This window comes from Chroicocephalus ridibundus, chromosome 1 (assembly GCF_963924245.1).
Source record: "Chroicocephalus ridibundus chromosome 1, bChrRid1.1, whole genome shotgun sequence".
In the NCBI taxonomy this organism is placed as follows: Eukaryota; Metazoa; Chordata; class Aves; order Charadriiformes; family Laridae; genus Chroicocephalus; species Chroicocephalus ridibundus.
In genome coordinates this window covers 147,659,829-147,683,325 of record NC_086284.1, presented here as the reverse complement: position 1 = coordinate 147,683,325, position 23,497 = coordinate 147,659,829, and the positions used below count along the sequence as shown (strand labels likewise).

Here is a 23,497-nt window from a genome sequence, read left to right as displayed (position 1 = left end):
TTAATTATAGCTCAGCAATCTGAAATATATAGAACCTTCTTTACAGTAATTCTGCTGGCAGTGTTTCCTTATTAACTACTCTAGTCACTTAATGGATAACAATGAATGATTATATACAGTACCAGTCAAGTAAAGCAATGTAATGTGAAATAAGTATTTTGTCAAACGGCCACTCATAGAATTTTGTTCTCTCAAATGGGAAATTACACTTACTGCAGTCAGGTGCTCTGAGCTAGTTGCCAAAAATCTGGATATATCAAAAAATAAGCTCTTGGGAAACATACTTGTAGTAAACAAATAGGCAGTAGTGAGTTTTTTCCTACAAGAGTATAATGTCTGTGCCACTTTACTGACTTCAAGCTTCTAATTTGGAAAAGCTGTACTGGGACAGAAGTCTCCATGTGGAACATTCAAACAGACGCTTCATCTTCATTACAGAAGAGTCAGCTCTATTCTTCATTACAGAACAGTCAGTGATAGAGAGAATGCAGTTTACAAAACAAATGCCCCTTCTTAAGTTGGGCATCCCTGTTGTTTGTTGGTCTTCCTCTTTATCACTGCCCATCTTATGTACTCCTTAAGGAGTGTGCTGTTAAAAGGATGTCCTTATATTAAAGAAATTCTTTTATCTTTTTTTCTAACAAAAGATGTTCTGTTGGTGTAAAAATAAGTAAGAGTAATGGCAGCAACAATACGTTGTATTCTAGTTCTGCATAACAAACTATAGGAATAAATTTTTGCTAGATTTTTTTTTTTTAAATATGTACAATATTAATTACTTTCTTTGAAGGGGACACTGTTCATCTGCAACATTTCATCCAACAAGCTTTTTCCAGAAGACATTATCAAGTTTCCTCTCCAATATGCATTCCATATAGTCACTCTATTTCAATTACTGTCATATGGTGTGAACATGGTATGTATGAATATGTAGGCCACTTGGGCAGTTTTCCAGTTAAAAACTCTTCATTTGTAAAGAGCAGGAAATCTTAAACATACAGTTTACAATGATATTTTATCACAGAAACTAACAGATCTTATTAGCCTCTGATAGGAAGTGTCTATTGATAAGTTCCTACAGTTACATCCTGCAGAAGGATTGTCTTCTTGTTAAGGCATGGGACAAAGGAGCCATGAGGTCTAGGCTCTAATCAGGAATTTCCTACAGTCTTCCTGTGTCGCCAGGAACAGTCAGCTGATGTCATGGGTGCTGATTCTCACCTTGGTAACATTTGAGTAGCATTTGTCCATTGACAGAATTGAAGGCTGCTTTTCAAGGAAAACTGAATTTCTTAATATTTATACAGTGGTTAGGGTTAATGTCTTTCTCGTAGAAGCTACTATAAATACAAATAAAGCTATATTTGGCTAAAATGATTGTCCTACCCATTGAAATTCCATTAGTTTCTAACAAAACTCAGAGCTACCATAAACTCTACCTACATTTTTTACGTTATCCACTGTTTTACAAGGAAAGCAAGCATTGTTTTGAATGTGCTACAGTGATGATAGAAGCCTTTATTACTTCAAGTACAGACTTAAAGCTCATTCAGATTTCAGTGACCTGGACTCCTGCCTTGTTTCTGGATGCCAGGGATCCCCAGTTGGTCATACCATGGAAGTTCCAAATGAGAAAAGAACCAGTGCATTCAGCCTGGCACGGGCAAAGTGGTCCTGTTGACTACAGTGGGATTATTCTCAGGAATAAGGGCTGTGGACCTGGAACCCTAGAGATCTGCTACCAGAATCATATTTTATGGAGACTTGTGGTTACTAATTCTAAAAGTGATGTTTTTCTAATATGAGGGAGATGGTGGTTACAAGGCTGTGCTTGTAACTTGCATGCAAAAAGTGTATAAATGAAGCCTTGTTCTGTTTGTGAATGCTTTACAGTTTTTCTAATGAGAACTTGTTTTTCTTAATATTTCTTTCTAAATCTCAGGTTTTTTTAAGGCTAGAGAGACTATTAGGTTGTCTAGTCTGACAAAACAAGATGTACAATATTATTGGGCATAATAAACTCTCTGTTTAAAGTTCATCTTCCAGAAACACATTTGATCTCAACTGAAACATCAAGAGTCAAAATCCACCATTTCTCTAGGTAGTTCCCCCAAGTGTTACCAATGCTCTCTGATTAAAAGCAGCATATCACTTATCTATTAATTGCTCAGTCTTAACTTTCAAATATTTATTATTGTCCTTGATTCATGATTTTCTTACCTGTCTTCCTCCCTTAGGCTAAAGGCAGGGCAAAGCTAGGATGGGAGTTTTCAAAGGAAGTTAGATGGTTTCTGTGGCCACGGGCAAGAACAGTGTAGCTTTTCAGCATTTAGTGTATCTTCTCTAGTCTCTGTGTGGTCCACGCTTTTGGGACGAATTCATCCAGCTTGCTATTTTTTACTTGGTGAATGAAGGAAACACTGGTTCAGGCAAGGTCCCCTGCCAGAAAGAGTCTCTGCGGGACATATGCATACCTCAGCACTGGGAGCCAGGGCAATTTCTTTTAGGAAATGGGTGGGATAAAAACATACGGTAGGTAGAACAGTAATAATTAACCCAACTCAGTTCAGAATTCCGCAGAACAAAACGAAACCAAACCAAACCAAGTGAATCTCAGAATCTCGAGCTATATTGTTATCTGAAATTAGCTCAAAGTGAAACTAGCAATCAGTGCTCGCAAGCTCAAGCACTGAAGCTGAGTGAAATTCACCTTGCAATGGGTTCTTTGGGCAAGGTTTTAAATGAGCTTATTGAATTTGTGTTCAAATAACTATCTTTCTTTTCTGAAAACCTCCCAGTTGGTGCAAACAAATGCCACTTTAAAGCCTTTGCTGAAGTTTTGAATGTCCAAATTCGAATGTCCCTTTGAAATGTTTGACTGACAAACTTTGAAGGAAACTCAGACACAGGAAAAATGAAAATCTGACATTTGTAGCTTTCAGGTTTGTAATGCAGAGCTAAATGAAGAACTTTCTTCATAGAAGATCTGGAAAGCATTGCTACCAATCACTGATTTAATTACAGTTTTTATAGTTATCTTTTGTCCTATGTTGCCACTACGGTTAAAAACCTATCTTACAGTATGTCAAATGTTTAAGTGAATTCTTTTTTCTTTCTAATTCCTTGTGACCTTTTTTTAAATAAAAACTCCACCTGAACAGATCCAAAATTAATTCTTTCTGCCATAATCAAACATTTTGCATGCCTTATACAAGCATAAAATTTGAGGTAAAGAAAATTAAATTCATGTATTCTGAATGAGAGAATCTCAATTTATACCATTTTTTCCCCCCAGATTATGCAAAAATCGAAGAGCAGGGCCATTCATGTGTATATTTTTAATGATGGGTCTCAGAATGACAAAGAAATTGAAGTTTGGATCAGTCAACAGTTCAAACATTTAAGCACAGTGCTTTGTAAATTCATCGCTGTGGTAACTCCACTGAAAAACTAGTTTATATCTGAAACAAATTTATTGCAGTAACTGATTCAGATTCCTGTTCCACCTGTCTCTACCTCTCTGTGGTTGTATTTTTTAATAACACCTCTTCATCTCTACTGTTCACTAATAAAAGTATTTTAATAAGAGATAATACTGTAATCCAAATGCCTATAGGTGCTTGAATCAACTATCTCTGCCTATGTAATTGCTAACACTTTGTTCAACCCTTTTTAAAATTGCTATTAAATCTCATTCTCGTTTTCTGTATTAATAGAACAAGAATTCATTTTTAGTGTACCCTCAAAGCAGTAATGAGCATTGTTAACATGTAACAACAAAGCCCAAGGGGAAAGTTTTCAAAGCTGGTCTAACCTTAAGGCTTTGCTATTGATGTACTACAGAGTCATCAAGCCAAGAGCTGTTAGAGCTAGTCCATTTGGAGAGTTCAGCTGAATATTTCTGCTTAATATATTGGAAGAATTATAAATGGTTTAGGTGGTGACCTAGGGAGAAGGGGGAGTTTTTGTTTAATAGCTTAAGAACAGAGGGGCAACATTATAAAAATAACTATACCTCCTGCTCATTTTAAAGTGCATCATATTGTGCTTTTGTCCTGATTTTTCTTCCATACAGATTTTCGTAAGAGGTTAATGAGAAAACATTAACACGGCGTGCAGTATTGCACATGGGGAGGGAAGCCGAAACACAGTTATGTAGTTATAAACAAACAATAGACCTTATTTTTTAATTGCTTTTTTAGAAGCCCAACTCTGCCTTCTTGAAGAAGTATTATCTATCTTATTAAATGCAGAATGTTATCATCCTTATTTTATTTATTACATATAGCAAAAACGAACTTGTCTGAAGCGGCAGTGCTTCACTGATTTGCACTGAACACCTTGGTCACAATAAACCAGTCAATACCCTATAGACTGAAAGTCCTGTATGAGTTGTAGTGCAGCAGAATGCTTTCCCCGGGTGCTAGAATTTGAGATCAAGACTTTAGGTTAGCTGAAGGTAGCAGAAGTGACTTCAGGAGTCTCTGTTTGGGATACAAGTTAAGAGGCTCACGAACAGTGTATTACAGCGGTGATACATAATATCATTTTCATTGCACTTCTTCAGGTCTTGGTTCCATTACTGTGAAAAGTATAAGGCTGCATTTTAGATGATGGTTGGAAATTTCAACAGAGACCAATTCATACACTGTTTCAAAATCCAAAATTCTATTGGGGAAGCAAGGGTAGAAACGTTCTTTTATTTGAGTTCAGTATCTCTATGAAATGAATGCGTAAATTGTTGTCATTTAGCTGTCTTGATTCACAGCACTTGGTCACACCATTGCCCTTTCCTTGGGTATGAGTTAAAGGTCATCGTGTCCTAAACCAACTAAATGTGAATAGACAAGTTCAATAATGTTAAAGCTCAAAAATATTGACAGTCTAAGAAATGTGATGCATGTTGTATATTTCGGTCCATTTTTTGAAAGGCGCGGGGAGGGGGGCCGCGCAAATATAGGACCAATCTTAGTGGTTAAATAGGATTCACACCCTTGCAATTTCATCAGCTACGTCTTTTTCACTTTGGAGCTGGCCCTGCTGTTGCTTTTCAGTAGAATAGTTGGTTTGTGTTGCAGGAAGGGACTTTTTAAGAGGGTACTCTAACAAGGGACCTCTTATAAGATTTTTACTTAATGTTTGTTTTTAATTCTCAATGAATTAAATAGAGGTGAGATGTTGAATCTGATAGCAGGAGGACATAAGTTTGTACAAAGCATGAATGAAGGCTTTATAGGTTTTCTTTCACCCCTCCTTACAGATTACTCCACACTATACTGTGCGCTTCACTCTCTTGAGGTATATCTGTCCCTGAACGGAGAAAAAGGCATGCATTTGAAATTCCATATATTCCATTTATCACCTACAAATCTGGCTTTCTCCTGCGCTGTTGCATAGGGAAATTCATTCCCCATGCTTATTTAGGCATCGTCTGCTTTGCATGCCTTGTCAAAAAGGTGGTTGATGACAATCCTGGAAGGAGGAACCATGGCTTCCAACACATTTCTCAGTGACCACTGAACAGGTGTAAGACAGTACAGATTCTTGGACACCATGTAGTGCATGTATTTCATATAGTTTAGTTCTTGTGATTCATTCTTTGGACCTCAACAGAAGGTTGAGAGCTATGTTTGAGGTAGAGATTTCCTGCTCTCTTCAGGGTAAGGATTCTGTTGGAAAAGTCTTCCCCAAAGGCTCGCAGCAATTTCCAGGAGGCTTAGTCCTCAACAGACCGGTCCCTGTATGGCCTGTCAGTGATCTCCAGTTGGTTCAGGACTGCTAAGTGTCCAAACGGACTTTGTTATTTTTACCTTTACTTATGGACTAGACATATTCTCTGATATCTAATCTATAGATTAGCAGCAAGGTTGAACATTTCCTGCTTAATGGACATTTGACTTTCTTTTGTCTTTTTCCCATAGTTCCCTCAATTTGCTTTGTCTTTTTTTTTCAATAGGGAGCAAAAGAAAAGGAAAAGCTTTCCCTACATCTGCTCTGTCAGGGTCCAATTATGTTTTAGCTGTTCTCTAACCATGTATCCTATTTCTTAGACAACTGTTGCCTTTCTGATATATTAATTCATACATAAAGCTGGCTCGGTTTTCCTTGAACTGCATGCTACAGTTCTTCTCTGGTTCACACAGACCCTTGTTCCTTTCTCCCTGCTAGATTTAGTCTTCTTTTGAAAGAATGAATGGATATGAACTTCAACTGATAAATACATGCATTTGAATCTGTGACTGATTTGTGGCTGGATTGTTTTTGATGACTTTTATCTGTAGTTGATTTGCATCTATTTGGCTCAGACTCGCTGGGGGTAACACACAGAATAAATGAATAAATAAATTTGAGGAAGAAGCAAGGAGAGAAAGGATGAATGAAAGGATGATAGGGAAAGAGAGGGAGACTAAACAGAAAGGGATGGATAAATGGTGACAAAGTAGTACAGAGAAATAAGGAACAAGCAGTGATCAAAGTAGAGAAAAGAAATTAAAAGGATTCAAAACTGAGAAGAATAGGAAGTCTAAAAAGAATAGAAAGGGTGAAAAAGAGATAACTAAGAACTTGGTGCCTGATTACACCTAAAAGAGCAGAAATGGGTTACTTTTAATTATGTGGAAGAGCTGGGATTGTGCACCGGTGAAGGGAAGAGTTTGTACAGGAAACCACTGTACAATGTCCAGGGTTGTCTGAGACTCAAAGCAGTAAATCTTTCCCATTTGATCAAGTTAAGTGTTTGCTACAGGGCTTAGGTACTCATGTTAACAGCGTCTCTCTACCTTTTACACAGCTCCATGTGGAATACCCCTGTAATGAATCCTCATTTTCCTCTTTCAAACTTGCTGGTTTGGGTTAGCATTTCTTTGTGCCCTCCAATCTGACCTTTGTTCTTTTATCAGCATATACAATTAAATAAAAAACAGCCGCAAAACAACTAAGCACCACTAACAAGACTTTCTTAGACCAGTCATATTGAAGCCCCCTTCTTTTCCCACATCCACTTCCATGTTCCTGCATGGTATCTCTTGTCACGTTGCATCTCAGAAGCTCTGTTGGCACCTGCAGGCAGAGAGCACCATCGTTCAGTGGTACGCGTTACACATGTACTGCACAGCACAAGTAAAACATCGCAGGAGCCTTTGAAACTGTGACCAAGGAGTGAAAGCTTTTGTTACTACAGTACCTGCTGTCTCAGGCATCTGACTTCTATTTGGCTTCACACAAATTCCTTTCTACTCACAAAGCAGCAACAGTTGCTGTTTCTCCTGCCCACCATGTTTATTTTCTCCACTTTTTATGTGGAGGTCAGGGGAGCTGCCAGGCGCTGCCGGTTTGCCTGTTTTCTCCCTTCTTTTGACCTCTGCCCGTTAAACTCTTACTGTAGGGCTTAATTTTAATTGGATGACTGTGATTATAAGTATTCACATGCTAATAATCAAATACGTGCTTAAACCTTGCTGGTTTAGTTTTGAAGAGAAAAACATTCCCACTGTGTATCTGCTTTGAATCTATCACAGAAAGGGTTCTTAGTCTTGATTGGAGCTTCTAGGTGATAACGGACGGCCCATTACCATCGATAAGTATGTATTTTTATTGACTGTAGCAGTTCCCCAGGATCCAACTGAGAGTGGACTCTCACAATAAGAGCTAAACAAAGTTTTGACATTCCCTGTCCCAAACAACTTACAGCCTGTGCAAGCAAGGCAAACATGGCAAGTAAGACAAAGAAACGTAAAACGGTAGACCATCGTATCAAACATCATGTGAATTTCACAGAGGTCGACGCATATTGTTGGTGGAGATGCTGTTATGCCTAGTGTCATCTCAGGAAAGGGAAGATTCCCCAGTGGCTCAGGCAAACCATGAAGATTAGCTTTTGTTCCTTGGTTTGAATCCCTGGACACACAGGGAAGCTAGGACATTTCTCACGGTGACATGTGTCATTCGTCCCCTGAGGAATGAGTCACAGAAGTTGAGATGACAATTCTTGTCTTGAAATATACCAGTGTGCTAAATAAAAAATACCCATCAGAAGGACAATACATCATCTGCAGTAGGAGAAGTTTTGGGAAAATTACTTACTTATTGATGATGTCTCTCCTCTCTCCCCCTCCCCATTTTTGTTTGTTCATTTTTACAGCAGTTGTATGCTGCCCAACTTGCTGCGATGCAAGTGTCTCCGGGAGGCAAGATACCTGGCATACCCCAGGGTAACCTTGGTGCTGCTGTATCCCCTACCAGCATCCACACAGACAAGAGCACAAACAGCCCTCCACCCAAAAGCAAGGTACTGTACCAGGCCCTGCAGCATTGTGTTTCTGCCAATGTGGGTACTTGCATACGTTTGTTTTTTTTTTTTTTTTTCTGAAGGGCATCTGTGTGCCTCTCGCTTGCAGACAGCTTTGTTCTCAGGATGGCTTCCTGAAACGGGAGAATATTCGTAGTGCCGTTTTTCCGATGGGAGGACCCCAGCACAGTAACACCGAACAACCATTCATACATGACATCAGTAACAGTCACCACCTCAGCTGAGATCCCATGGTTTCCCTTGCAGTGTCCTAGCTACCACACTGCTGTTTCTTCCATCGTCAGTAACAGGTAGCAGGCTGAGGTGACCCGCTCCTGTTCCAGCACGCAACTGTTCTTTCCTTTCATAATGCTAAACCAGAGTCAGATTAGCAGTGTGTCGGCGAGAGATGGGAAGGAGTGGGGCATCTCACCTGCGGCTAGATCCTGTCCTGGGCTTCAGTGGGAGTTTGTGGAGGAACAAGTCTCCAAAGCAATGTCTGTTGTGTCATAGAATGGGGCTGGTATCTGTCCATCAAGCGATGGACTCTGATGAGTAATCTTGGTCATAGCTGGGCAATTAGGTCCCTTCTCATTTAAGAGGTCAAGTTAGCAGCTTGGTAGTCACACCTGTATAACACTGCGAGTGTGTGACTAGTTATACCTAGAAAAAAGACACGGAGCATGTCCAGGGGAAGAAGATGACCTCAGCATATGCCACAGCTGAGCAAAAGTAAGGGGTCAAAATTGAATGGCACATCTTAGGTGTTGCAAAACAACTAGGAAGAATTTAGCTAAGCAATGCAGGGAAAAAGCAGTCCCATTTAGGTGACAGCAAGAGCTTGATAAAAATGTGTCCTTTCTTTTTGTTAGTGTCCTCTAGCATGCTGTCCATGTCCTTTATCACGTCAGAAAAGATTCCTTGAATTGACAGTAGTGTCTTGTTTTCACCCTAACAGTAAAGCAGCACAGATTAAAAATAACCAGACAAATAAATAATACCATTGTCAGCTCAGTGAGATACACGTTCAAAGAACAAAATAGATGGTGTGGAACCAGTAGCTGTTGTGTTAATGAATCAAGCTCTGGGTCTATGTTTTCTTTCTTCTCTCCTGAGTGCAGACTTTCTGACTTCCCGAAATTTATCCTTGGCTTGGCCTCTTCTTTTACATACTGTAGAACGAGGAATCACAACACCATGCAGTGTTTGATTATAGTTTTTTGGGTTTTTTTCTAAAAAGTCATGTCTATGGTTAACAACAGATTTTTGTGCATTTTACAAGGAGGTTTTGTGTGTGGCTAGCAGCTTGCTCGATCCACTGCACTTAAAATCCCGGTGTTGTTTTTGGATCTCTCACGCACAAGCAGAATGTCTGATGAGTTCTAAGGGGACACAGTATTTATTTTGTGGCAATTGCGGTATTAGAAGGTCTGCCATATCTACCGGTAACATCAAGCGTGACCGTCTTACTGGCAGCTCTGTTCTTCCTTGTGTTTTATTGCCTTTTCATATTTGTAGGTGTTCCAGTGCCTTTGGCTTGCAGTTCTGTAGAACACAAACAAAACTTATTTGCAAATTGAAAAAAAAAAAAAAAAAAAAAAAGAAAAAGAAAAAAGTGGGCCACAAGGAAAGGAAGGGGGCTCCAAAAGGCTGTAAAATTGTGCAGCGTGAGCCCTGTGATGCATGCTGTTTTCAATCTGCTGTGTGCCAGTTGGAGGCTCGGAGAGCGAGCGAGAGAAAGAGAAAGGATAATGCTGAGAAATGATAGAGTGGCTGTGACCTCCAAGCTCAGCCTGGAAATCCAAGACATTGATTTCACTTAGCATTCCTGCTGAGAAATCCGGCGGAGTTCAGTTGTAATAAAAGAACAAGATTCTGTTCTAATGGTAATGGCGTATGACAGACATATCACTTTGTCTGTCCTCAGCACCAGAGAGGGGAGAATTGGAGAAAGGTCACCTGACCTGCCTGTGGTGTTGTGCGAATGCTATACTGAGCTTTGAACTCCAGCCTGGAAGCACAATTATTTATAATGCTAAATGATAAAGAAGCCTTTATAGAGCCTGCAGTAATTAGAATAAAGCTTATACAATAGTGCGGTGGCCTGGCTCAGAAAACACGCTGGCAAATCCGTCACGGTGGCAGAAACTGAACCTTATGTGTTGAAACTGAACACCTTCGTTTGTGTCTGTGTGGACCTTCCTTTGCTTTTTCAAAGCTTGTTTGTGTTCAGCAGACCCAAAAGTTTAGTGTGTTTGCTGATTATTATTTTTTTTTTAAATTTATTTTTTTTTAGTTGTTGTCAGGGAGTATCTGTCTGAGCTTCACAGCCATTTTTTAATATTTTTTTGAATCCCCAGCGGCAGCTTGGTTCTTGAAGTTAGTTCGTGGTGGTCTTTCTCACTGTTACCGTACGTCAAACCTCCACAGATGAACGGTTAATGCCTTAGACAAGCTTTCAATAGATGCTGTTTGCTGAATCTCTATTTTCAGCCCACAGTTTACACTGGCGCAGCTTTGGTAATACGCTCAAGTGTTTGAAGACAAGGAGACAGCCTTACCTGAGAGTGTGTCAAGCTACTGGCAAACATCTAGGTCACTTCTGAAAAGCTGTGTTTTTTTCCCTCTTGTATAGTGTTAAAGTTAGCGTGCTGCTCTTTGCAAGGATTCTTCAAAGTCGGCCTCAGCAGCAGATGGAACAACTGTTGGCTCTAGAAATGCTGAGAAGCATCAGGGGGAGTTTGCCAAGGATCATCCTTTAAATCTAGTAAGACTTGAACACATCCCTGAAACTCCTCTAAGACCTTGGCAACTCCCGTTTTGGCAAACCTTTTATCAGTGGCCCTCACCAGTGTTTGAACATTGTGCTGGGCAGACTACCCTGGCATCTTCTGTTGTCTCGCTCGTCTTTCAGCAGATGTGACCTGAAATAGTCACATTCACTTCCTAGGTTTCTGTACTGTAACTTTTAGGAAGCCATGAAGTAGAGATGCCATTATGCTGTGCTGCACACATTCTGTCAAGTTTTGGTTAGGAAACTGAGCTGGTGTCGTACATTCTTCCAAGAAGAAATCTGTGCCAGAAAAATTGATTTAAGAAACAGAGCTAGTGGAGCCTGTCCAAAAGAAAATGCGTGTGTCTTGCGGAAATGGATTTTAACACAGCTTCTTCTTGAGCAGTTTTAAAAACAGCCGGTATGCTAATCATACCATTCAAATTTACCAAGGCCTCCTCCACAACCCATTTGAAAGGCAACTATCTTTGAAGTTTGCCAAACTGTGCTGGATTTCCAAAGTCTGTCTTAAGCACATTTTGCCTTTGATCGTGTAAATGCTTGCACGCTGCTCTGTTGGGTTTTCAAGGTGGTTACACGTTCCCAAGTAAGGAGGAGAGAACAGGCACAGGTGCAGATAAATACTAGACAGAATAACCTCCCAGTCCATCTTCTGATTAACTTCAAGCCTCTTGCTTGTACGGGGCCGTGCAGGAGATAAAAAAAAAAAAAGCAATGTTATAGACAATAATAGTTATGTTTGTCTGAACCGTGACCTTTACCATGCTACCAGGATTGTCACCTGACAGCTACAGTCTTCACTGACTTCAGGTGAGGTGCATTGTACTCTTAAATAAGGACGGCAGCATAACCCTCACTTGTAAACAGCCTGGGCCCTGTTCATTCCTGCCTTTGTTCCTTCCTTTTTATGTTGCACGTATAAATATAGCATCTGGTGCCTGCATGATGCACTATCCTAGACCTTTCCATGTAACCTTTCAAGTACAGTAATTCTGGAGTGAAATCTCAATGTGGCTTGTAAATGTAGCTAAATGATTCCCCGTATTTAATGGAGCACAGTGCATTGTCTGTAGCATCTGCTGAAAAACAGGAGCAATTCAGTGTGAAATGTGACAGGAGAGAATTCCTGGGCACTTTTCTTTTAACCTTGTTACGACCTCAGCCCTAACCCTACTCACAATTGTGTCTCCATCAATGGCAACAGCACACAGATTGTCCAAATCAATTTTTTTGTTCTTTTCAAATACTTCTGGCAGTGGTGTTACTATTTGCTCAGCAGTAGCACCTGGGAGTTGTGACAAGGAAAGGAAATGTGTTTCAGACAAGCCAGAAACAGCACTAAGCAGTTGGATATACACAATCAGATTCTCCTCAACTGCACTATCCGGAGAGGTATCAGTGTGAATCCTTAACTGAAGATGGTACTTGATTTTCACATTATCTGATCCTCTGATCACCAAAGTAAACATTGGATTGAAAATTTTTCATGTTGCCTATAGTCAGCAATAGAATCGCCTTTAAAAGACTTAGAGCTTGCCTCTGTACCACAGCACAGATCGACTGCACAATGGCCAGAGACTCTCCAGGGGAACATCTTCCATTTCTGAGGAATATCTGCTGCTTCTGCTACAGTTGCTGCCACATGCCCTAGCTGTGTCTTGCATCCTGTTTATAGTATATGAAGGACAGAAAGGGACTGACAGGGTTCTAGCTCCATTCTCATCCAGGCAAGGTAAGCCTGGATATGAAACTACGACTGAGTCAGTGTTGACTTTCTTACCAAGTACATCTGATACCCGTAACAAAATAAAGAATAAGAGTCTTTGGAAATAGGCGTTTTAATTCAGACACACCACAGACTATGTTATTAGGAAAAATAAGTAAACTGTTTACTATGGGGAGCTGGTTGGGGTTTTTCCTGTCCAAGTCAAAACTGATGATGGGAGTATACTTCCCAGCTTCAGTAGGAAAGCTTTCTTGACTCAGGATAAAGATCTGATGGAAAAAAGCAGAAAAACATCTGAAGGGAAGGAGAAAGAAAAAGGCCCTAAAATGGCCTGGTAATAGGAACACTCATCTAGATGATAGTTCCAATTCTACTTTGGGCAAATTGTTGACTTGAACTTGCATTTTAGGTGACTGCCCTAAGCAGCTCTGTTAACGTGGGTACGTTTGGCTCCCTTTCCCTCATTTCTCTCTTTTGTATGATAGCTTAGAATGTGAAAATTTATCCTGGGGACATCTTGGGGAAAACACTAAGCTCCATTATGTATATAGCCGCATCAGCTTGCTTGCCACATCAAACTATGACTATCGCAGAAGCCTAGCTGATAAGTAGACATACATATTTCTTGTACCCTCAGAGCTGCCGTTTTTGAACATGTTAAAGGAAAGTATTTAATTTCAGCTCTACAGATGATAGATGCATTGCTGTTCAAGGATATTGGTGTTTCCTCTTCATAACACTTCTTTTTATTTAGTGATATCAAATATTGTTGGAAATACGAGCTAATTGTTCTGCACAGCACTATGAAGTACTTTAGCTGTAAAGAGAACAGCTGTGTGATAAAGATGATTGACTGTGGCTGTGTTCAGGTGATCAGAGGGTGTGACTGCTTGTGTTAGATGGGGCCAAATTTTTTTCCCTGAAGAGCAGAGAGGAGGAACCTGTCTGAAACTAACCCATTGCACGTGTTAGGCCTCATATACTAATGGCAATTACTGTCCTCTTTATTGGTTGAAGAGCTCAGCAGCTGCTGAATGCCTATCCAAGCAGCAGGAAATTAAGGCATCCTTATTTTCATTAAAGAGAGTACTGAGGTATTTTAGACAGAAGAACAAGAGTTCTCATTAAAGTGATGTAAGAGGCACCATCCCTGCTAGAACGTCGGGGCTATGTTTACAGAAGGCTTATCTCCAAGATTTGCAAGGCTATTTTATTTTTGAGAATTTCCGGGCTGGACACAATTCTTTATATGCCAGTGATTAAAAAAAAGTCCTTCTAAATTAATCTATTAAGCTTTTCAGCACCAGAATAACAGTTAGCACTAGAATATTATAAATCAGTAAATTCGAAACATTTTTCAGTGCTTGCATTTCCCAGTCCCCTTGTCAGTGCATCAAACAGGTTAGAAATAGCTGTAAGATAATTAAGGGAAAGTTTGTAGTATGGATACAGTGATGTATAGGGAGCTGTAAAATGAGACCTCATCTGCCTTAGCTGTGCTATGTTGCTTGGTGCTATGCTACTTCTGGAGTATCCCTGTCCATTCTTAATGGAGACCTTGTAGCTAATTATCTATTTACCTGGAAGCCTTTTCCCTTTGCTGCCGGTGCTTTTAATCCCAAATAACAAAATGTGGAGTTGGTGACAGAGTCTTTGAAACTATTTTTCCTCTTCCTTGTTCTTCTTCCTATACATGACATCCAGGCATATAAACAATAACTTTTTAAAGCGTTTGCTGGAGCACAATGAAGTGATGTGTACTAATGGAACTTCTTAAGATGCTTTTCTGAAATAGAGAATGTGTTCCGAACAAGAAAAACAATGTTAATAGCAGCAGCAGTAGGGACTTGCACAGCATTCTGCCTGCCTCCTACCCTTCCCTGCTTTCCTAAAAATAAATTAGATACTTGGAGGGGCTCCTAGGATGCTCTTTCAGATTAGCTCTCCACAGCTCTGTTTCCTGATAACATGCCTCTCTGGCAGGAGCCTGTCTCTCAAGCAGAGTTGCCAGCAAGTCAGCCCTTGTCAGGCTCAGTCGGCACTTTTTATAATGAAAACTCAGAAGAAAGCATAACAAAAAGTAAAAGGGGGAAAAAAACCCACCTCTGGAACCTGTGGTCACAAAACAAAAGCAAGATACACAAATCAAGCAAGACTGCTGCATTTCTGAAAGAGGGGTCTTCAGAAATCAGACAGGGAGCAACAGAGAGGTAAAGCAAAGTGGTAATGACAAACATGCAGTATGTGCTTCTTACTAGTTCCCTACTGTTTCTTGCCACTAGTGCCTTCCTTACCTGGTACGAATAAATAAAACACCCACTTCTTCCTAAGTGGCAAAGTTGGTGGTGTGGGCAGCAGGTAGTAGTTTTCATTCTTTTTGGTTAAATGGTCCACAGCATTGCCTTCATACCGAAGACCAAGATATTACACCAGGCACTATTACTTTCAGGAGGCAGCTACTAAAGCCAGGCTCAGTTACAGAATCCCTCGGTGTTCAGGAGTGCTGGGACCTGTCGTTTTGTTTCTGCTCTGCGTCTTGCTCTGTTACTTAGAAATACCTAAGCATTGACTTCTGCAGAAGCTTTTTGATAGAACTGCTCGCCTAGTGTCACTTGGAACAAAGAGCTTGAATGAGAACGAGCAGCGTTTTGCAAGAAGAGACTTGGAAAAGTCCCAAACAAGAAAATAGTGTCACAAAGTCAAGGTTTTTAATGCCCCTAAGATACTGTTGAGCTGACGTTGCCAGTTGGCCACGCAGTCCTAAGGATAGTAGTAAAAGGGCTTTAGGAGAGTGTAGAATCTGTAGCTGCATAATGAAACAGAGAAAAATTAGATTTTTCTGGTTGCATTGTTTTTTGCTGATAATCCTCACGTTTGGGTGGGCTTGGTCTGTGGGAAGAGTTGGAAAATATTCAGGAGAGGGTCTTTCTGCTGAGGAAGGGGAACCAACCATGAGGAGAAATATATGAAGTTCAGCATGGGACATAGCGTTCTTCCCTGGGGGCTGCCGAATATCACAGCACTGCAAAGATGAAGGACCAATATTATCTCTAAGTTAAATATAGATAACAAACCAGCCAGTTATGCCAATATCAGATTAATTTCTAGTTTCCTTCATAATATGAAATTCCTATAAAGTAAAGGTCATCCTTTATTCCAGAGATTTACTTTTTAGACTCTGAGCTGTTAGACTCTCTAAATCACGGAATGTGTTTATTCCAGAAGCACAGAGACTTGTGCAAAATAATAGTACTGTAGCAATGTGCCTATTTCATGGATTAGGAGAGAGCTTGAAATGGAGCGGAAGGCTCTCTTTCTACTAGATCCTTCTAGAAGGGAGCCAGGTACTTCGCTTCAGGAATTAAATCTTCCCTTTTGCAGCTTCAGCTTAAGTGTTTGGGTATTTTGTGGCATATGTTAATAATCAAAAGTAAAACGCATAGGCTTTGTTGGCAGGGCTGTCTACTGGACAGCAATGTAGCCATCTTTTACCAACTGTAGAGCTTCTTTTCCACACAGAAATTTCTGCGGTGTTTGAAGCAAATTCTAATGTGATCAGTCTAGCAGCTTCCAGAAACTGCCTGCTTTGTCTGCAGAAGGATGGTTTGCTTCCCCGTTATGTGCTAGATTTGAAATTAGCTCCCCTTGACACATTCAGGCAGGCAATTCAAACTAAGCATCAAATAGATATATTTTGCAGTAAGTATTCCTGTACCAACAGCTGAAGGATTATCATTTAACAAGGGAGCTCTACAAATTTTTTAATCTGAAATGTTTTAATCTGTAATCCCTGGTAGCTACCTATAGCTGAAGAGAAGCAACATTTAGGAGCAGAATGGAGAAGAAATCTATCTTATTTTCAAATTCAAAGAGACAGTTTCTTATAGGTTAGTATTAACCTATAAGTTATATGAAGTGCTGGGCAAATATCTCACTGAGGTTTCTCAGAACTACACATTCGTTCTACAGAATGCAGTTTTAGTGTAAAATGAACTGGTACAAAAGAGGGTTTCAGGGAAATTGCATGGAAATCGTCACTTTAGAGTACACACATTTTTCAAAGCAGTGTGGCTACATCTTGTGATTTTATAATGGATAGTTTCCTTAAAGTCCCAGCTCCTGGAGTCACATGAATATGCGAGAATCTCATTTAAACATGGATGTCATGGATGAAGCTTACAGGTTGGTATGAACGTATCTCAAAGGCTTAGAAAGCAGCTAACAAAATGAATCTATAAGTTACTATTTTAATCAAGTGGGATTAATTTTCAGTCTCAAATCATGGAAGACCTCATGTTGGCAATTCCGCTAAGGCATAAATATTTCTCAGCAGAATTAGACTTTTTACTATAGTATTTCCCAGTAGAATTGCTTCAGTAGTGTCCAGAGAGAACATATGAGAGCATCCAAAGAACATCAGAGGCAGGCAAGACGATTCAACAAACCATTTTGGATTTTGATGTAATTTGAGAGGATTTAATATATGAAACCAGTTTAAAATTTTGATCGTGATCATGGTGGACTTGGCAGTGATAGGTTAATGGTTGGACTTGATGATCTTAAAGGTCTTTTCCAACCTAAACAGTTCTATGATTCTATGTGCCCTTACCCACTAATGCTGCTAGGCTATGAATTCAAATGTGTACTTTTAGTACTAATGAATGAGTTTAGTTTCTGTTTGTTTCATTTCAGTTGCTACGTTTTTTCCTTGCTGCTTTTAAAGGAAGATAAGCTAATGCCACGACTGCTATCTCTGGGGAAAAAAAAAAATATTAAGAAAAAAGTCTTTGATAAAAGATTGCTCGGTATTTTGACATGTGGAGCATGTGGAGGGGAAGATAACGTCTCTAATGACAACACTGGGCTTTTCAATTTCTAATCATGATGTTACAGAAAGAATAAAACTTTGAGTATTTCATAAGTTATTAGTGTTTCTTAAACTTTTTTGAGTGGATGTGCCAGCACCTGCTAGTAGATTTAAAATCAGGGGCCATTTCAAAGCGCTATGCGTGTATGGAGATGTAGCACATGGGTTCGTACAGGCTTCCAGCTGACATGCCAGGCAGTGACATGTCACGTCATGAATCAGCCACATCGTGTTACATGATTTCAAGCTAACAGAACACAACAGGAGTTACATAGTGACAAACACAACCCAACATGACATATCCATGGGAAAATTGGCACAAAAACCTTCTTAAAGTTGAGTTTCAGGGGTACATTTATTCGTCTCCAAAATGCTCCAGAGAAAACTATGAAGCAGCGTACCGGAAAAGGGAGTAATGTAGGGACAGAATTACTAAAGCAGCTTTAATTCAGTATTCAATTAGGAAGAAAACATTTGTATATAATAATTCTGGAGAGTGTTTTTGTTGTGTTGTGTTCTTGTGAATTTCTTTCTTTCCAAAGGTGGCTCTCTCAGGGCTGCAGTCATTCCAGGTCAGTGATTATTTTTATCTTTAGCCATGCTAAGAGCTGTGTAGACTTCAGGTTACAGCTGTAAGTTAATATATTTCGAATTTAGCTGTTGGTTGCCTCAGTAAATCTTGAGTCCTTCTAGTCTAAACTCTGTTGGTTTTTCTGCTTTGCTTGCAGATCAGAATGACCCCCTTTTGTGCCTATTTACAATATTCTTAGTCTTCTCTGAAATTATCTTTTCCCTTTCTGGGTACTCCTATCCTAGTTTCTGATGTCCACTGGAAATAGAGTCTGCAATTAAAACTCTGGCATGAATTCATTCATCTCTGTTTGCTTATTATTCATCATAAATGCTTGGATAGCCTGTGCTTTCAACATTCTCTGTAAAAGGCGCGGACCTAATTTGGGGTCAGGCAAATTCAACACATACATTTGGCTGAGAACTGCATGTCAAGTAGCACTTCATTCATAATACAAGAAGTTAAAATGGTGTCACGTGACTGTTTGCCCACTACATTTCACGTCTGGATTTACGGTTCTTAATTTCATAGCCTTGGAAATACCAATTTCTCTACACAAAATGAGTCCTCCCTGTGAACTGCAGCTTAGTAGACAGAACGATGTGGTGGTGTAATACTCAGGAGATTCACTACTGTACCAAACTAGGTACCAAACGAGGCTAGTGGGTGAGGAAGACAACAGCCACATCCTTTTGGCTACCCTAAGCAAGAAAATAGCACAGATACTTAGAGGCCTGCAGAGCAGAACAAACTGAATAGATACTTTCTCTTCCGCCTTCATTTTCAAATGAGCATGATGCTCCAAGAGTGCCAGTGAAGCCTAGTTTCATTTGCGAAGTCTCACAATATTTGGACTCTCACTGGAAATGTAGAATACCCCTCTCCAGGGGATCCCCTGTTGTCTGTTAAAGGGTGGGTAAGCACTGGAGTCTTCTCCTGAGGGGAGAGGCTTAGAGCATTCCCCTCCCTACCCCGTTGTCCCTCTACACAATTTTGAGGATTTTGAGGACCTTTGAGGATTTCATCAATCCTGATGGTGATTGGCCGGTGCGCTCAAAATGTCTATAGAGATAAAGACTGCCAAACGTGCATACATGCACACAGACCTCATGTGCACACTCACATACATGCACACACACAGACTAATTTTGAGGCTGAAAATAATATCGCATTTGGACAACTCTCGGTGGTTTTACTTGCTGCTGCTTTTCCTGCGCTGTTGTTCTTCACCCCCAAATGATTACGGTTCAGTGCTGGATGTAAGGATTCCCATGATAGTATCATTTGGGACTCACTTTGTAAATTGCTCTGGGCTCAAACAGAGCAAAATAATGCTATATAAATATATGTTATTACTGGTGAAGCGATAAAAATATCTTATGCTTACCAAGTGTCCTAGTGGCTTGTCTTGATCATTATTAACTGGTGATATACACGTTGAGTCAGTGCTCTAGGATTTGTGCCCAGAATAAGTCACAAAAACGTAGCAGCTTTAGTACAGGAGAAAAGGATGAAGGGGGCTTTTTTCCCCTCCCTTTTTCCCTTCTGGATAAGATATAAAAACTGCCCAGAGCTGGCCCCGTTCAGAAATAGTGAATCCGCCTCTTGGAATTTTTTTTTAAGATGTCAACTTCCCTCTCATATACTTCTGCGAAGACAAAGAATGTCTTAACGTCTGTATTGAAGTCATCATTAAAATAAAAGGAGATCTGTAGACATCAGCTATAAATCATCAAGAAATAGCTTGTGGGTAACCTTTGACACAATTGAACCTACTTGAAATGAGCTAGGGCTGGATTCATTGCCTTTAGTGAAGCCAGTAGGTGGACTAAAGGTCTCCTCTCTCTCTCCCTCTCTCTTTCCATTTCTTACAGTGTTAGCTTCTGGGAGGCGAATGTGTTCTGGCTGAGTGATGGAAATGCATTTGGATGTGTTCTTAAATAGACATTTGTTTTACGTCTGAAAAGAATAGGCCAGTCTTAACAGTGTGATGCTGGGGCTATTTGAAAGGTATTTTTTAAGGCAGTTGTCTTCTTTCAGCTTTACAAAAACTATTTTAACCAATTGTTTAGGCTTGAGGAACAGCATGGAATATCTATTGTGTATGGATGCATGCATGTTCTACAGAATTAACAGGAAAATGGTAGACAAAAATCTGCCTAATTTTACATAATAGATTTTTGGCATTCTTGTGATCTGACTTCAAATTCATGCTGAGTTTCTACAGTATAACAGAAATACTAGTTTGCAGTTGTTAATTTTAATTTCTAAGATGCTAGGTTTTAAAAGGAGCTGAAAGTGTTCAGCATCTCATGGGGACAAACTATGAGTCTTACTAATGAATCCAGCAATTAGTGGTTCGTTGTGCCTGCCAGCAATTTGGCCCCGATACCGGTCCTGATGGTGATCTCATTTTTGCTAGTGGGAATCAGGAACAGGATCTGAAGTCTATTCACCAAGGGGGGCTGAGTACTTCTTCAACGCTGTTCTGCTTGTAATCTGCATTCAGTACTGACAGCAGCAAACAACAAAAAAAAGAAACTACAATATATTTCGATTTTAATTATGATTATTAGGGTTGATTAATATGTTCATTAGGATAATTACGTAATATCAATAGTACTTACTAAAGTGGTGTAAATGGTGGTGTCCCCATGCAGTTAGATAAACATGTACATGATGTATGCCCAGTTTGCATGGAAGCAACTCTTCTCATAGATGAAAGAACGCTTTTTCTCTGATTTTCTAAGTAGAGAATTGAGACAAAAGAGGTGGCCCGTTACTTTGTGTAGCCATTTGCACTTGTGCAAAACACTAAAATTTATTTTTTTATTTTATTTATTTAACATAACTTCGCAAAGATGTCAGTGACAATGTACAGAAGAGCAGATAATGAGTAACTCGTTCAAGTTCACAGAGAAAGTCAGGAACTGAACCCGAGGAATCAGGAATAAAAAAGGGCATGGCTGTGGCATAGGAAAGGGAACGATCCTTCCCAGCAGGTGTACTCTCAAGTAGTTAACCCCACATATGTGAATATGGATGGGGCATAAATATTAAACAAATTCTTCTTCTATGAGTGCAGTACTCGATGATGGAGCATGTGTTTGCTTTGAACGTTCCCTACAGTACGTTAAACTCCCTCCAGTTTCTGGAACTGCTGATTAGATTTCATCGTACTGCTAAAAGGAGGTGAAATGAAAAAACACCAAGCAAGACAGAGTTGTAAAATCATTTTGATTTTAGTGATCTGGGATGTTCGTAATAGCACACAAGCATTAAAGACGGATGAGTTTTGTGTTGATAGTTTCCCTTTGAAAAGCTATTAGTGGGAAAAACAAATTTTCAGGCAGGTCATATCTACAGTTACAAAACATATTTTGACATTTTTCTTACAGTTGTACATATCTATAAATAAAAACAGTGCATGTTATCTTTGCACCACTTATTTGTAGTGCAGCATAGACTGCTGCCTCCCTTAGTGAAAAATCTACTTAGGCTACATAGAGATATCCAAAGTCAGAGAAAGCACAGGCGGTTTTTGAAAAGGAATTTCTTAGCCCACTGCCAGTTGTCCAAGCTGTTTGAATTCTCTTTTCTTTCAAGGTCTTTTGACTTTTTTCTTCTAAAGTGTTCAACAGCTGGGTTTTTTTGGTTTCGTTTTGTCTTTTTTCCCCCCTGAATCTTAGAATCCGTGCAGCATCTTTGCTTCTCCTGCCTCACCACAGCAGGAGGAGGGGTCTGTTGCTAAATTGTTTTGATACGGTACACTTTGGTCTGTATTCTTTTTGAAATTAATTCCTTTTGCAGGTGTGGGGTTAGAGGTGGTGGTGTGCTCCCAGCGAAGGTGTCATCCACCACAGAGAGGAGGTGGGAGGCTTTGATCACTGTGGCTTCTGTTTTCTTGTTGTTCATTTAAAATGTACCAGTTTGTAATGCTGTTTGGCTTTGCAGGTCCTTGTTTTATTTCCTTCCAAGTCCTTCCCCGTCCTTTCAGGTTTTGTTGTTTTCGTTGCTGTTCATTCTGCTTAACATTTATTCACTGGAAGGTGGTGACTCCAAGTTCAATTTAGTCAGCAAACAAAATCCAGTCTAATGTCTATTTCCATTTTTTAAACAGCCTTGTTATGGGTGGGAGAGTGCGTTATTAAGGACACGACACCACATGTTTAGACTTCTGGGTTTTATTGGGACAGAATTATGTAGCAAGGATTTAAAAAAATAATCTAACCAAGAACCAAGCTACAAGGCATCATAGTTAAGGGCATGGGCCACTCCGGTTTCTACCCAGCACAAGTTCAGGAATACAGACCACAGATCAAACTGTCTGACAGCTATCTGCTTTTTCTTGCAACTTCTTTTGAAGCCGCTGGGCATTTTGGGAGATTCAGTGCAGTATCAAAAAAACCCCAAAACAGTGGTCTGAGTAAGAGTGGCAATTCCTCAGCTCTTCCTTTTGACTCATCTGTTTACTCACTGTGTGAGATTAGGCAAATCATTTAGCCACTTTGTGCCTTATTCTTCCCGTTTGTACAATAAGGCAAAAGCTGTCAGAGTAATTATGAGCTTTAATTAATTAATGTTCCTGTGGTACACTGGAGAACTTATTTTTTTCCACCTTGTCACTTTACTATCTGCCATGTAGTTCAGTGGGGGCAGTTTGGAAGAATCGTTCTTTCTAGGAAGAATTCCTTTCCCCTCCTGTCCCCCACAACTTTGTGATCCTCTCTAATGATTTTTACGTCTTGTGAAGTGATTTGCATGGTTAAAAGCATGAAAAGTCAGTTGTTGTCTTCCCCTGAAGATTTGCAGTATCTGAGTCAATCCCTGCTGACCTGTGCCTAAGTCACTCTTCCTGCTTAGCAGCTGACTTGAGCCTTCTTAGAGAAGCGCTTCATTAATAGCATTATACCAAATAAATAGGTGCAGGGGTGGTGTGAGAAGAGCAGCTGAACAGTAATTATTAGAAGCAAAAAGCTAACAACAGGACCCAAGTTTGGCGTGAAGTATGGACCAGCACTGACACATGTTGTATCTTTACTTAACATAGGCTCTTCTCATTTCAGGCCCAGCCTGGCAGGATTTGCTCAGAACAAGCTTTGCTGAAGGGTTTTTTTGTAAATGAGGCTACTGAGTTAAATTTTCGCTCACTCAAGAGATGCAGAATGAGAAGGAGCTTTTTCATTACGAGGTGCAAGCAAACGCTAAAAGCTCTTTGTTCCTGCGATTTTGCTTCATGCTGTACTGAAAAT

The 23,497-nt window shown here is 39.9% G+C and overlaps 1 protein-coding gene across 13 annotated transcripts in view; it reads left to right on the top strand.

Annotated features, from left to right (window-relative positions):
• SOX5 (SRY-box transcription factor 5) overlaps window positions 1-23,497 on the top strand; it is a 656,088-nt gene that overhangs the window by 587,385 nt on the left and 45,206 nt on the right. For all 13 annotated transcript variants that reach the window (XM_063358081.1, XM_063358090.1, XM_063358046.1 and 10 more), the window contains one exon: window positions 8,141-8,287. In XM_063358081.1, the coding sequence (XP_063214151.1) occupies window positions 8,141-8,287 (147 nt within the window). The remainder of the gene's footprint in view (window positions 1-8,140; window positions 8,288-23,497) is intronic.